At 45.9% G+C, this 15,986-nt stretch overlaps 1 protein-coding gene across 1 annotated transcript in view; it reads left to right on the forward strand.

Moving 5' to 3' along the window:
- The first annotated feature begins 248 nt into the window (after positions 1–248).
- Positions 249–15,986, forward strand: part of LOC144151570 (uncharacterized) — a 123,304-nt gene continuing 107,566 nt past the window's right edge. The window contains exons 1-2 of the mRNA XM_077682671.1: positions 249–624; positions 13,142–13,343. Coding sequence (XP_077538797.1) covers positions 496–624; positions 13,142–13,343 — 331 coding nt within the window. The 5' untranslated portion in view covers positions 249–495. The remainder of the gene's footprint in view (positions 625–13,141; positions 13,344–15,986) is intronic.

The raw sequence follows: 15,986 nt of genomic DNA on the forward strand, positions 1-15,986 counted from the left end.
CACAGGCGCGGAACGACCCATAAACACTGTCCCAGGCCGACCACGGGTGCATGTGCCACTTTTTGAGTGTGTAACAGTTTGGTGGGCTTCAGAGGAAGAACACACGGGGCATACGGCACATCACTTGTGGTCAACCCTCGAAGTTGTTGTGTTTGAAGCATTTGGTCGATCGAAGGCAGCCTCGCTACCTATACGGTCCACGTAGCGTTTCTGTGAACCACCTGCAGGATATACGTGACACAGATAACTCTAACTCGCAAAGAACATATCCACGAGGAGTGCGCAGGAAAATTGCTCTTTCCAGTGCTTGAAGCTAAACAGTCGGCACGGCACGTGAACTATGCGAAGAAGTCCGCGACATTTCTAAGAAAGCCTGTTGTGTTTTTGTTTGTGCTTTTATCTCCTGCAGAAGCACCTCTAGGAAAAATTAAACCAAGGTGGTGGTCAGAGCCAGTGGAAGCACTTGGACGACTCGGCACTTCGAAGCCTGTTCCTATGACAATGAAGGCCTACATCAAGGACGGCGTGCTATATTCACCCTACCCGCGGTGCGATATTCCCTCGGTGTCTATCTACACTGCGGTGAGGACATGCCTGGAGAATAAACCGGAGAAGATTTCGGTGGTGAGCCATTTCCCGTAATATGGAACCTCACGGGGTGTGGTCAAATATACTATTTTTTTTGTACACTGCTAGAGGCCTTCGGTGGCCGAAGCAAGAAGGGTAGGTTCAGAGGCTGCATTGGACCCATAAAGAAATGAAAACAAGTAGTAATAACAAGAGCAACTAAAAAGCGGAGTAAAAATACAAAACAAGCATGTCCGTGCAGATGTCAAATATAGAACTGGGGAGGGGAGAGGAAAAATATTAACAAGGCGGTTATGCTAAAATCTCAAATATAAACAGGGAATGTACACGAAAATGAAAAATCTGACTGCACTGAGGCCAGCACATATTAACCGCATTACCTTTCACTCGGTTAGGTGGTCGATGAGCTGAGGAACATCGTTAGAAAAGTTCCTCCCGACAGGCAATCGAATCATTTGAAGTACGAGAAAAGAAAAAAAGTTTAAAGTTGTTTGTGGGCGCAGATATGGAAGCAATATTGAGGGCGTGATAATTACGTGTAGCTTTCTGAGGCAAAAGCTACAGATAAGGTAACGGGTCAAGCAAACGTTTTCAGATACAAAGATAGAGACATTATAGTAGTTTGTTTTTCTGCGGTTCTGTAATGATAGAATTTTCTTGGTTTTCATTAAGCATGTTCGTAATGCACAGCAAGGATAACGGTTATGTAGGAACCGAAGGGAGAGCCGTCGAATTTGTTCGTTTGTAAATGCCGTTTTGAGAAGGGGGGATCTCAAACAGTGCACACGTATTCTAGACCAGGTGGGATTGGGGATTTATAGGCAATACGTTTGAAGTGAGGTGGCGTTTGTGTCTTAGCAGACCCAGTTTTTGTCGTGCTGATGCATAGGTTCTGTCAGTGTGAGTTGACCAGGTTAAGTTAGTTGTGCAAGTATTGCTGAGGTACCTAAAGCAGTTAGCATGCGATATTTCAACCGCGTTTGTCTAGTAACTCTTAAGAACGCGCCGATTTGTGCTCTGAACGGGAGAGGGAGAGAGAGAGAAAACTATTTAGAACCAAAAGCGGTTCAGACAACCCAATTACAGGTCGTCTTCATTCTGAAGGGGAAACGGATAGTTTTCAGTTATCCTAGCTATTGAAAATGAGTATAATGACTTAGGGAAGAAAGTCTGGTAGACGATACACACCCAGTGTAATGAAAAAAATGTGGTTGTTCCCTCTTACAAAGGAACCCAGACAACGCACATACATCCTAGGTAAGTGCCAGGGATGTCCCACCTGGGAGTTCGGGAACTCCCAGAGACATCCGACTTAAGTTCCAAAAACATCCCAAGTGATACAAAAAAAGAACTCACTGGGATGTCCCAGACTAGGACTTTGCTGGGAGGTCTGACATCCCATGTAGAACAAAGAAAGGAAATTTTTGGGATGTTCCAAAAAGGTGCTCGTAGGTCCTTTTCAGGACACGTTTGATTAATGCTTGTGGTTATAGCTCAACATTCCATTGCAATGGAGCTTTTCCTCCACTCAAGTGCACAATTAGAACTCTGCAAAACCTTGCAAAACCATTTTATTGGACGAATTTCGTACATAACAGAGATCAGTGGCAAAATCAAGCAGCACTTAAGTCTTAAAGGTACACCATACACTTTTAATACCACAAAAAAAAGTTCTTTATAACTTGATGCATGACTTTACTTCTGTTTCTGACAATAAATTCGACTAGCTGAAGCAGAAGTGAAATTTCACATGAAAAATTTTTAAAGGTAGCACGAGTTATGTACAGAAAGATAAGTGTTGTCTCTTCTCTTTTACATCAGAAATGTGCCATGCACCTGAATAATTCATTTACAAAATAGAGTGAGCCTAATTTCTAAGCAATTTATGGCATAAAGAATAAGGTCTGAAAGTGCTGTACTTTATGAAATACCAAAAGGTGAAACATGTTTCACGACACAGGAAAAGCACATTAGTGCACAGAAAGTTACTGAAAATCATTAAAAGGGCCATGCAGACAAAACACAAGTTCGGTCCATTAGAAAGATTGCCTCGATAGAAACATTTTGACACGACTTTAAAGGGGCCATAAAGACAAAATACAAGTTCGTTTTATTCGAAAGATTTCGTGTTCTATAGTGCCCCCAGTGCTTGTCCAGAAGCAAACAATGCTTTTTTCACTGCGAAATTAATCAATTTAAGCTAAAATTTTGATTTTCACGCCAAAACGTGTTTGAATGACGTTTGCAGTGATATCATAAGAGCAGGTCTTTCAGCTAAAGTTGGTGTGGAGCAAAGACTTGTTTACTGTTAATTGACCTAGATGGCGCCACCACACCAAGGAAAGCAGTCTTATGTTTTTGGTTTGTTTGTGACCGTATTTAAACATGGCTTGTTTCTATTCATAGAGAAAATCATTTTGTGAAACATGGTGCTCGTTCGACAAATATGGTCACGTAAGACACCGTCGCTTGCGTCATTTGGCCAGTGTTGTCTGAGACAATTCCAAAGCCCCGCAGTGCTATGCATCTAAACGAAGCATAGTGTGTGCAGTACCAACAGCAGTACGCAGAGGTACTTCAATGTTTACGTGTGCTTTCCTAACTTCCACTGTTTGTCCCACTATTCTTACCGATATAAAAAGAATGTGCCCTAAATTTAAATGAAAATAGCTCTTTGGGCATGCTTACGAACTCTGCCTAATTTGCATTTGCCGGCCTCAGCCAATCGCACAGCTCGGCATATGACATCATAGGTTCTGCTGCGGTAAATGAGCTAGTGAGTCGCATGGCCATTCCCTTTTTTTCCTAATTATGTAGTTTATTTGAGTGAAGTTTACGTTAAAAGTGGTGTCAACCTGATTCGACCGAGGCAATCTTTTGAGGGAACCAAACTTGACCTGTCTCCATGGCCCCTTTAAATGTAAACGTTGCTCAAATAAGGTACATAATTAGGAAAAAAGGGAATTGCCATGCGACCCACTTGCTCACTGCCCACACTAGGACACATGACACCATACACACAGCCGTGCGATTGGCTGAGGCCAGCAAAAGCAAACGCAAGTTAGGCAGGGCTTATAAGCTTGCAGAATAAGCTATTTTCGCTTAAGTGTAATGCATATTCATTTTATAGCAGTAAGAATGGTGGGGTGAAACAATGGAAGTTACAAAAGAAGAACCAGTGCGTATTGCTGTTAACTACTGCGCACACTATGCTTGTTATAGCAGCACAGCACTGTGGCGCTTTGGGGTTGTCTCAGACGACACAGGCCGAGCGGTGTAAGCGACACTGTCTTACGTGACCCTAATTGTAGACGTACCCCATGTTTCACGAAGCAATTAGTACCTACCGTAATAAAACCAAGCCAGGTGCAAATACAGTTAAAAACAAAGCAAAGGTGAAGACAGCATGGTGGCGATATTTAAGAGGATTGATGGTAAACAAGGCTCCGCAGTCCGCTGCAGGCAGGACGGCGCACTTGAAATTAGCTTGAAGACCCTTCCTTGTGATGCCATGGCAGACGTCACAAAACACACGATCTGGCGAGACAATCAAAATTTTAACTTGAACTGATTAATTTCTTGGCGAATAAAGCATCATTTGCTGCCCGACACGTGCAAAGGGCACTACAAAACCCCAAATCTTTCGAAGAAAACAAGCTTGTATTTTGTCTGCATGGCCCTTTAATGTGGCAGTCACACTCCCTCAGGCCGCGCAGCCACTTTTAAACAATACGGGGCTACCATAATGGCATCGCTTTGCATCACACACACATAGAAATCATTCGAAAGGCCAGCTCATCTAGGTCTGATTGATATAAAGTACTAGTTCTAAAACCTACTGCAAATGAAAAAAAAACTTGTAAAATAAAACTTTTTTTGGATCACGTGTGCCTACATTCGAAAAGAATTATGTAGAACCATTCAACGTAAAGGGAGGACATTTGCTGTGTGCTTAGAAGACATGCCAATTGGCCACATGATGACAAATTTGTTCTCAGCCAAATAGGTTTTCACCTGTCTGCTAAAAGGCAAATAAAAGCTAACAGAATAAAATTGATGAACAGGTAACATTACACGGCTTAGAGCAGAAGAATAACACTTTGCACGTGTTGGCTGTATGCAGATTTTCCTACCCTTAAAATGTGGCTGCATTTTGTTACCATTTTACGCACTGAGGTCTAAATGTGGAAATATATGTGCATGCATACTTATGAGTTAGCGTGGAAAATGTGGGACCGTGTAAGGAGGTATATTGCGACATTTTAACCTTGGCAATTAAAAAATTCCAAATAAATGCAGCCAAATTTTGACGGCAAAAAAATCAGTCTACAGCCAACATGTACAAAAACTATCACTGCTCTGCACTGAGTCATGTGAATATCAAGTAGAGAACTTCCCTTTTTAGACTTTTTTAGCAGAAATATGAAGAAATTTTGAAACCAATTGAATTCCATCATGCAGCCATTAATTGGTATGTATTATGAATGCACAGCAATCTATCCAATTTCTGTTGAATTGTTTTCTATAACTTCGAAAATACAGAGGCAAGTGAAGCAAAATAAGATTTCTCGAGTTTTAAATTTGAATTTGTCTCTCATACACCAAGATAAATAATATTATACCACTCAAAACTAGACAGGCTGCACTTTGTAATAGTACATTAGCCATGTATGTGGTGTTAGTTGACGCACAGCAGAGACCATACAAACGTCGAAATGGACAACCACACCCTGAGGGAGTAGTGGTGCCATGCACCTTATTCTGGCATGATGCCCTGAAATCTGTAGTTTTTTTACCACGTAGTAGCTTACCACACACACACAAAAAAAGCAGTTTAAATTAGTGTCAGGAAAATATACATGAGCAATCAAGAAAAAGAAAATCAGATTAAACGACTTTCATATCATTCCGTGGCAGTCACTGCATTGGAGCTCCAAGGATTTTTCTAGTGTGCCGCAGCTCTTTCTGCAGCACGTCAGAACTGTGTTGCTGTCTTCTTATCCTTTGGACTTCCTTGTGGCTGGGGAGGCTTTCCATGGCCCATGAAGCTGCCTGCACATAATTTAGAAAACAACTTGTAATGAATTCAATGAACAGTGCAGACACCAGCTAGCTTGAACACTGCCAGTAAGGAAACACAACTCGAGCATTACTGAAGTGTACAGATAAACATTTACCTATGGTGATTTCACACCATGGGTAAAACGGCATGCTTACGAGTACAAGCTGGGCTTCGCTGATCTCTAACAATGCCCTTCCTGATACATGCTCTCGTGATTGCGCTACAGTCAAAATAAACCTCGCGGCCAGAACTCACAACGCTAAAGCAGCCCGCTGCCACGCGAAACCTTGAGAAGCTTGCGGGTTGTTTTGCGCGGAAATTTGATGCGTGATAGAAATTTTGCTATTTAGTTCTGTTTCATGGACATGAACTTTACATTCCATGATTGCCCAAACATTTCACCTGCTTCAGATGTAAATGAAACAGTTTTTCTAAATCATTTTCAGTCAAGAGATTTTGAACTGGCTCTTACAATCATGCTTGTTGGCACAACGCATCACACACATGCAAGCTACTGCAGCCATTTACCATTAAACGTTTCTCAAATGTGCCATTACATTAGTCTTCCCTGGGATCCAATGGTGCAAAGCACAATGAAATATAACAGAGTAACAATAACAAGGCGGGCACTAGACATGGGAGTCGCAGTTTTCCGGCCATGCCCACCAGGTTTAAAGCTGCCTGTAAAAACTGCTAACTGCATCTCCGAGCCTCTGCTTGCCGACAAGAGACTGCAGGAAACTGGCAAAAAAAAGAAATATAGCTGCTTGGCAGTTAAAGACTGACTGCAATACCTATATTCAGAGCATATCGTGCAATTTGAGAAAGATTACCAACAAAACGAGTGAAAGGTTGTGTTTACCGCTCATGAAAAATTGTTAAGGCTTTTTAAGAGTAACCGCACTGTGAAGTCAGTCTTCGCAGCCCTTTAAACATGATGCACAACTACCCCCACAGTGCCCTTCTTTAAAACAGTCGTCAAAGCGGCCCAGATCTGAGTATTCAAAGCGGCCCAGATCACGTTGCCATTTGTTGCATAGTTTGCCGGAATTCTCTTTGCTGTGGAGGTTGTGCAGTCGCCAACATGCTCATCTACAAACGGCCGCAAAGTTACAGCAGCAAGCCACACTTAGATTGCAGCACAGTCATTAGCACATACAAGGGCAGGCGATCACGCGAGTTGAGTAAATTGAGCACATCAGACACTGACATGCTACTCAGTGAAAAATGTTGAACGCGTAAATTATAATGCACAACGCCTGCGCTATGCTGCTCTATCATTTCTGAAAAAAAAGAAAAAGAAAAAAAAAACCGCAGTCAGTACCGAGGGCTGTCACTGGAGTCTCACGCGTTGACAAAACCCGAGACGTGGTTTTATCTAAATACATGCGAGAAATGAGTGATTTCGTTCCGGGTAGCGCGGGACTGATGATTGAGGCCTAGAACCAGGAACTAAGCTACGCGAAAAGTTTTAGTCAGTCAAACTATTGAGGCTCAATAATGTCTCTTTGTCTAGAGTTGTTCTTGCTCGGCTTTCCGGCATCTGCGGCGTTTTTTTTATCTGTTGCAGTGATGCTCTTCTACACTAGTTGTATAATAAATTCATGTAAAATAATCAACAGCTAGAGGTACAAAACAAGTTGAGCGACGCGAAACAGTGCAGCAAGCGTTGCAACTTCTCCCGCCACCCCGGGAGAAGCCTTTCGACCGTTTCCGCACTGAGCACCCACCTTCGACCACAGTGCAAGAAATCATGCATAAAACACAAGAGGGGCATTGGAAGGGTTTAAACACTGAGTGGTACATATAAACGACGTGCAATAGTTACCTTGTGAAATGACGTTCCAGCAGCACGGGAGCACGGCGTACATTTCCATCCGCGGGCGGCCATGTTTATAAAACTGCGATGCTGCGATGGCTGAGTCGGCTGAATCAGTTTCGTAAAAAGCTCACAGACGTCTCTAATAGTGTAGAATAACAACGAAGCTTTAAAAATGTATTGAGATATAATTAAAATAAAATATAAATTTTAGTTTTTAACTTATAGTTTTAAATATTGTACATAAATAGGAAATAAAATGGCAGCAAGGCAGACCCAGTACCAAGCAGCAGGCCATCTGAGCGGGACGGTTCTTTCCTCCCTTAGTTCCGTGCTCAAAAGCAGCGTTTCAGTTGGTTTAATCAGTGTACTAGCTTTTCCCTGAAGCACTTCCTGTAACAAACACGCGCTACCTGCGGGTACGCGAGACATTTGCTCATGGAGGAAAGAAAAGTTTTTCTTCCTCCATGCATTTGCTTTACGGCTGTACCTCCTTCACGCGCATTACACGCGCCTATGCGTTTTATTCATCTATGCACAAAAACAAAACATTGGGCTGACTCAATCAACAAAAAGCACGCATGCGCTTCCGCATACATCCCAATCACAGCCATTCGTAGACATTTTTAGGACACTCCCAGTGCAGAAGTCCCACGGATGCCCATAGGCTGTGCTGTTTGGGACATGGGATTTAGGGCCTTTTTTGGGATGTCCTTAGGATGTTTGGTGTTGTCTGGGAACCGGTAAAACAAGAAAATGAAATGTGCCTTCACAGGAGCAGTTGTATGTTTGTTGTGCAGCGATATGAACTTGCACATTGCTATTTATATTTCGTCGGTATGACACCGTTATACGCATCAACGTTAGACACTGGATTTCACGCGCTGGAGCATTGCGTAAATCCACAAGCCCCTTGCGTAAAACCGTCCCGTTGCGTAAATCCACGGCCCCTTGCGTAAATCCACGGAGCATTGCGTAAAACCACAGCCCCTTGAAAACCGTCCGTGCGAACGAAACCAAACGGTTGTCAGCGAATCGTTCGGTGAACACACGGTTCGCTGCAGCGGAAGGAGCAGCGGGCCGTGTCACAAACGCGACATCCGCAAGTCGGGTTGTCCGCAGCTTAAGCTGGGCGATTCCACGAGAGAACGAACATGCGTGTACACGACCATTTTTTGTTCATTCTGGTTTTTTTATTATATATGCGCGCAATATGGAAACCCCCGAAAATCAAGTTTGTTTTCTCCTGAGGTGCGTAGTTCGGGAGAAAAAAATGTTTGAATGTGCCCGGAGCGCAGCGGTGGTTTCGGCAACTGCAGATTTTTCCAAGTTTGCGTCTCTGTGTACGTCAAGGAGTACAAGGGGTGTGTATAAAATGTTTTGGGCCATAAACTAGACCAGAATGCTAATCTGTATAACGCAAAATCAGCGTCCTGCAGCGAACAAAAAATTAAAAAAAAAATCGTGAAATCGGCCCAGACGATAATTTGTTAGTGTTTTTGACGCCCCCTATCTACATTTCTTCTTTTCTGAAAAACTTGTAAGTCAGCCATTTTATTGGCCATACGTATCTGAACGCATAAACAAAAGATGGTGTTTGTAGAAAATTTAGAAGTACTAAAAAAATTGAATAACTTCGGCTCTTTTTCAGAAATTGCGCAAATTCAAAACTCAATATAAAAAAAACCCCATGCTCGATTTTCTTCAAAATTGCGAAAATAAGACTCCTTTACTTGGACAACAAAACTGTGGAAAAACATGTTGCATAATTTTGTTGAGAACAAAGTTATAAGGGGCCAAACTTGGGGCTCGCACGACGCGTCTTGGCGCGCCGCGGGAAGTTCCGGCCGCTGTTGCCGGACGTTGCGCGGGTGTACACGGGCGGTAATTCATATTCCACTGCCACATGCCGGCACGGTCAATCTCTTTCCAGTATTCCCAAACGAAAAAAAAACTATTCTGGAGATTATTCTGTTTTTTTTTTTTTTTTTTTGCCCGCCTCTGTTTCCCTAATGTGTTCTTCAACGAGCTAACTTTCTGGCCGATACCAGCTCGAAAGCGCTCCTTTGCGGCGCCAGTATTTTGCGGGATGCAAAACAAAAAAAAAACAAAGGTTCCTCCGATGCGCAGGCAACCGAAATAGATGGCGCTCGGGCAGTTACAAGGGAGGGAATGGATTGACCTTCAGACCCTAATCAGTTCCCCACCTCGACGGGCGCATTTCCGCTGGTGGTGCATGGTGCGCTGGCGTCAGTACAGGGTATCCCACCGCATTCTTTGAGGCAAACATGAGAGGACGACCTTAAAAATAACTAACCAGGAAACAAACACCTGCACCACGGCTTACGAGGCCGTAGGAGGCTTTTCGGAGACGCCACGTGCACGCGAACCTATTTTACTGGAATGAGAATCAGGTGCGGTCGGGTACCTGGCTTCTTGACGTATTATTAAATTCCGGTCTGTTGTCATATTATTGCCGTATATTTATTGTTTAGTCACATATCACAAAGGCGAAGCGTACATTACAGTATTACTAGCGATTTTGATACGCTTGCGTACGAAAATTGCAGTAAGGGGAGGCTACTGCCCCGTCCTTTTCTGTCCTTCAACTCACTGGTTGATGGGCTCTCAACGGATGCTTCCCTTTGCTTTACTCTTGCCATATTTTTGTTTGCTTTTGACTCCTCCCCTTAAAAGTTTTTTTTTTTTCATGGGTGGATGCTTTCGTTTGTGCCTAAGTGTTTGCACGTGGATTTGTGCACGTGTTTGCTTGCTCGACTACCCGCACACTCTTATCCTGATAGATGTGGCAGGGGAAGCCTAGCGGATGTTGTTCTGAAAAAAAAAAGTGTGACCCGTTCACCCACCCACAGTTCATTGCCGCCCAAGTCTTGCACTCACCCCAGCATGAAGTGTGCGTCTGCGTTTATTGTGCGAATGCCGACCTGTCTGCTTTGGCCCTGCAAAATGTTACAGGGGTTGGCCGAAGAATGAGCAACTTAAAGGAGCTTTGTCTTTGCACCTCACTATCGACGCAGTGTTTCTTGGGCGCGTGCCGGCAATTCCCAATGTCCGACAACCTTACCATGTCCGCTTTGGGCGTTTCGGACGAACAAGACGTCACATACGCTGTATGGGAAATTGGTTCTCTGATAAAAAAGAGTCTACCGCCAGCTGCATTCGTGAAGGAGCTAGGCAAATGGGTCACCAAGTGGATTTCCCATGACTCTATTAGGCGGACCCAGGCCATTGCCATAAACGAAGCGAAAAGATGCGAACGGCGATCAAGCATTGTACTGCACTTCGACTTCTCTGAAAATTGGACAGTTATTCTGCCAAATGAAGTCCAGTCGTACCACTGGCACAAAACACAGGTTTCACTGTTTACGTGCGTTGTAACTACAAGAAAATCAGTTCAGAGCTTCGCAGTAGTTAGCGATCACATGCAACACGATACCGCACATGCATGCTCTGCGCTCGCTCCACAAGGTGCACGAATGCCTGGAAGAAAGTGCCCCTGTGTACAGCTACGTTGTTTACGTTAGTGACGGTGCAGCCAGCCATTTCAAGAAGAAATATCAGCTGTACGAACGTTCCAGAGCAAACTACACGTCTGCGAAGTGGCTGTGCTTGACTGTATGAGCGCCCGAGGAAGCTGTGGTGCAGATATTATAAATATTTTACTTGAGTTGTATTCCCACACGTATGCCTTTTGCTGTGTTCCTGACTGTAAATAATTAATCACGATAGTCTGACAGCCAATTTCCAAACTTGTGTCTTTTTGCTTGAATAAATATTCTTGAGAAAAAACTGAAATACCTTCAGTAATTTACTCGTGCTGTGACGGAAGCGCCATAATAATAGAAAATTTCGACCACTCCTACCACATCTACCCGATATAACCACCGGAAAAACTTTTCCTGTTGTTTCGAATCCTTCTTTCCTTTCCCTATAAGAAGAGTGGCGTTCGCAAAGGAGCGCTTTCGAGCTGGTATCGGCCAGAAAGTTAGCTCGTTAAAGAACAAATTAGGGAAACAGAGGCGGGCAAAAAAAAAAAAAAAAAAACAGAATAATCTCCAGAATAGTTTTTTTTTTCGTTTGGGAATACTGGAAAGAGATTGACCGTGCCGGCATGTGGCAGTGGAATATGAATTACCGCCCGTGTACACCCGCGCAACGTCCGGCAACAGCGGCCGGAACTTCCCGCGGCGCGCCAAGACGCGTCGTGCGAGCCCCAAGTTTGGCCCCTTATAACTTTGTTCTCAACAAAATTATGCAACATGTTTTTCCACAGTTTTGTTGTCCAAGTAAAGGAGTCTTATTTTCGCAATTTTGAAGAAAATCGAGCATGGGGTTTTTTTTATATTGAGTTTTGAATTTGCGCAATTTCTGAAAAAGAGCCGAAGTTATTCAATTTTTTTAGTACTTCTAAATTTTCTACAAACACCATCTTTTGTTTATGCGTTCAGATACGTATGGCCAATAAAATGGCTGACTTACAAGTTTTTCAGAAAAGAAGAAATGTAGATAGGGGGCGTCAAAAACACTAACAAATTATCGTCTGGGCCGATTTCACGATTTTTTTTTTAATTTTTTGTTCGCTGCAGGACGCTGATTTTGCGTTATACAGATTAGCATTCTGGTCTAGTTTATGGCCCAAAACATTTTATACACACCCCTTGTACTCCTTGACGTACACAGAGACGCAAACTTGGAAAAATCTGCAGTTGCCGAAACCACCGCTGCGCTCCGGGCACATTCAAACATTTTTTTCTCCCGAACTACGCACCTCAGGAGAAAACAAACTTGATTTTCGGGGGTTTCCATATTGCGCGCATATATAATAAAAAAACCAGAATGAACAAAAAATGGTCGTGTACACGCATGTTCGTTCTCTCGTGGAATCGCCCAGCTGCGTATCCCCCGTACACGTAGGCGCTGGTATCGAGGCGCCAACTGTCGGCGCTCATTAGCGCCATGATGCACTACTTCGCTTCACCTCCCCTAGATGTCAGCACCATCTGAAAGGATGGATACATGGCGCGTTCGTCGTCCTGTTCGCGCGTCTGTTCATAGCGAAGTCGGGAGCGCGTTTGGTTCCTACCGTAGCGGCGAAAGGGGTCGTGGCTCGAATCCCGGTACAGCCGCCGCGGCGTCAGTCGAAGTTTTTCTGGTGACGTAATTTTCGGGACGAATATGACGTCATTTAGATCTTGGTGGACCACGGCATAAACCACTTTCGGGTTAAAAGAACGCGGATTTGTGCCAGCCACACGATGCGGACTATTGACCACAGGTGAACCATCGCAGTAGCATAGTGCACACAGACAGACTGGATAAGAAGTACGCAAAGAGAGAGAACTCGTTTGAAGGACGAAATGAGGAAATTGGGGTGAAGGTGAAGAATGTTTTGGGATGACCCAGAACTGGAATGGTTCAAAGGTTGGGAGCGTGTGTGCGGGGCCGGGGGGTGGGGGGGGGGGCGGGGTTTCAGGCCTTCGTACAGCAGTTGCCGTGAGCACTTGCCAGCTGGCTGCCGCTTCTAATGATGATTACAAACTGGGAACACTGACAGTGCCGTTGATTTCACTAATGTAATTTGATGTTTCCATCGAGGAAGCCGTTACGAAGTTACGTCTTGGAAGGTTGATTGCTTACCTCAAATGCACCAGGTGGACGATCACCTCTGTTTGACGCGACGGGAGTTTCTGGACCGGATACGGCGCTATGCAGTGGGTTTCCAGGCACGCGGCATCGGCCCAGGAGACACGGTCTGTGCCTATCTCAGCAACAGCGTGGAAAACTTCGTCGCAATGTACGGCGTTGCCTTCAGTGGTGCCACTGTCATGCTGGCCAAGACATCGCTTACCGAACGTAAGTGTTGAGACTATGTACCTTAAATACGTGTCACATACGAATGGCCCAATCTAATCCAAGGTCAGGTTATTTATGCTTAGGGGGCTTTGCACCAAAGTGTGCTACATTTCCTGCTGGAAGGCTTAAAAACACACCAACTCGCCATTGCAGTCTTGTGAAAGCCCCGAGATAGCACTTCATTCAAGCAAAAAGTCTTGTCCAGGCCGACAGAAAGCACGTAATGATTATTGGTTACAGTCGTACCACGAACGATGGTGGTGATTACGACGGTAATCAGAGGTTCCAGGCGTAAATTTCACTTCAAATTACCATGTAAAAGTTATTTCACGTGAAAATGCAGAAGGTCCCCCAAACATATTGCGATAGAGGGCATTCAAGGTAACTTCAGAGTGCTCCGGACAATAATTTAATAGTAAGAGCCTGAATGTCCAACGCGACGAAAGATACACCGAGACGGAAGGTCCAATCGAGCCTGAATGTCCAACGAGACGTAAGATCCAACGAGACGGAATATCCACTGTTGGACCTTTCGTCTCGTTGGAATCGTTGAAGGAGGTGAATGACTGCTTGCTGCGAGTCGGTGATTACGGTCAGGTAGGGCAGTGGGTCAGGGCAGCGTGGGCGATGGCGAGGAACTAGGCGGTGAGCGTGGGGATGTGGCGGTAGGAGGTCGCGGCGAGGAGGCGGCCCTCGTTGGTGAGGACTGCGATGGTGGTGCTGTGGCGGGTGGAGGACTGGGCGATGTCGGTATAGTGGGTGTTCGGATCCGTTCCGTAGCGTTTGTCGAGGAATCGGACGCGGGCGCTGCGGCGGCCTAGGTTGTAGACGGGGTGCACAAGCTTGGGGGTGGGAGGGACGTCGATGGGGCGAGTGTGGAGTGGTAGGGGCTGTGCGTCCGATGAGCTGAAGTAGCCTTCGACCGGCCGGTGTGAGGAAGAACCGGTTCAGGTAAGAAGTGCGTTGGGCTTCCAAGACTTCGGTAAGGGTATTGTGGAGGCCAAGCTGGAGGAGGCTTGTGTTGGAGGTGTAGGTGGGGAGGCCTAAAGCTGCTTTGTAGGTCTTGCAGATCAGAGTGTCCAGCTTGTTAGCTTCCTGTATCTTGAAGTTGACAAAAGAACAGCTGTATACGTGAGGCGACTGATGGAGAGGGCTTGGACGAGTTTGCAGGTGTCAGATTCTTCGAGGCCGTAGGTGGAGCCGCTGATGCGCCGAATGAGGTGCGTGAGTTGAGTGATCGTCTTGTGGAGCTGTGGGTGAAGAATGGCGCTGGAGACGTCGCAGTAAAAAGGAACGCCGAGTATCCGAACAGTAATGACTTGGGGTATGGGAGTGCCGTGGATGGTCACTTGTGGGTCCGGGGTTGGTTGTGGAAGGCGGCCGAGGGTGCGGGCTCGGAGTACGAGGAGGGCTGATTTGTTTGGTTCGACCCTTAGGCCTCTGGGGTGAAGGTAGGAGACGGTGGTGTCGATTACTTGCTGGAGGGCATCTTATCGCGTTCCGCTGGAGCCGCTGGTAGTCCACATAGTAAGATCATCGGCATAAAGCGCATGGTGGATACCGGGGACGGCATTCAGGAGGCTGGGGAGCTGGAGGAAGACGATGTTAAAGAGTAAAGGGATATTACGGAGCCTTGCGGTGTGCCTTTGGCAGGGGTGTTGAAGATAGGGAATTGGAGAGGGCCGAGCCGGGAGGGTCGCAGTGCGGTTCCGCAGGAACACGCAGACGAATTGAGAGTGCGGTGGCCGCAACCGGTGTGGTTAAGGTTATCGAGGATGGCTTGGTGCGTAACGTTGTCTAAGGCCCATTTGGCATCGAGGGTGAGGGTGAGGAAGGAGGTGAGGGCGATGGGCCGGAGGCGTAGTGGTTACCGTAGCGGTTGGGGCTACCGCTACCCTTCTTGGAGGCGTAGCGGTAGCCCCAAGTCAAGTGAAGGGCGTTGAAATCACCAAGGACGAGGAGGGGGTAGGATCCAGCTATCTGTACCGCTTCCTGAAAGAGGGGCTCTATGGTCTTGAGGCGGTCGTTCGGGGGCTGTGGATGTTGAGGATGTATACGCTCGGACGTAAGGGGCCAGTTGAGATGGTTTCGACGAAGGTGTAGGGGATGGTTCGGCTGAGGCGGTGCGGTTTTGCCAGGTGGGAGTTATGAACGAGGATGGCCGTGCGGGATTGGCGATCTTGCGTAAAGGCGTTGTATTGTGACAGTTGGTTTCCTGCAGGGCGATGCATTGCGGGGGGGGGGGGGGTCGTTTTGGGTGAAGAGGGAAAGCTGGTGACGCTCGCTGTTGAACGAGCGGCAGTTACATTGATAGACAGTTATGGTGTCAATGGGGGTGTTAGGGATGATTTGGGTGGTGCTTGGATTTCTTTGGCGGACTATCAGAGGAAAGGGAGAAGCTGTCTGGCGGGCGTTGGAGGGCGATTTCGAATGCGAAAAGCTGGAAGCTTTTGACGAGGGGTGCATGGGTTTGGGCTTGGGCGTCTAAAACTTTGGCTACGGCATCTTCAGTTTTGCCGGCCATGCGTGCACTGGCGATCTCGGTGACACGTTTCATGATGCGGTCCTCGGACAAGGGGGGAGGGGGGAGCCTCATGAGGGCGTCAACTTCTTTTTTGAGCTCGTAAAGTTGTTTCTGGAAGT

Source organism: Haemaphysalis longicornis, unplaced genomic scaffold (genome assembly GCF_048455015.1).
Source record: "Haemaphysalis longicornis isolate Haplotype H1 unplaced genomic scaffold, Haemaphysalis longicornis Haplotype H1 scaffold_9, whole genome shotgun sequence".
NCBI classification, from domain to species: Eukaryota; Metazoa; Arthropoda; class Arachnida; order Ixodida; family Ixodidae; genus Haemaphysalis; species Haemaphysalis longicornis.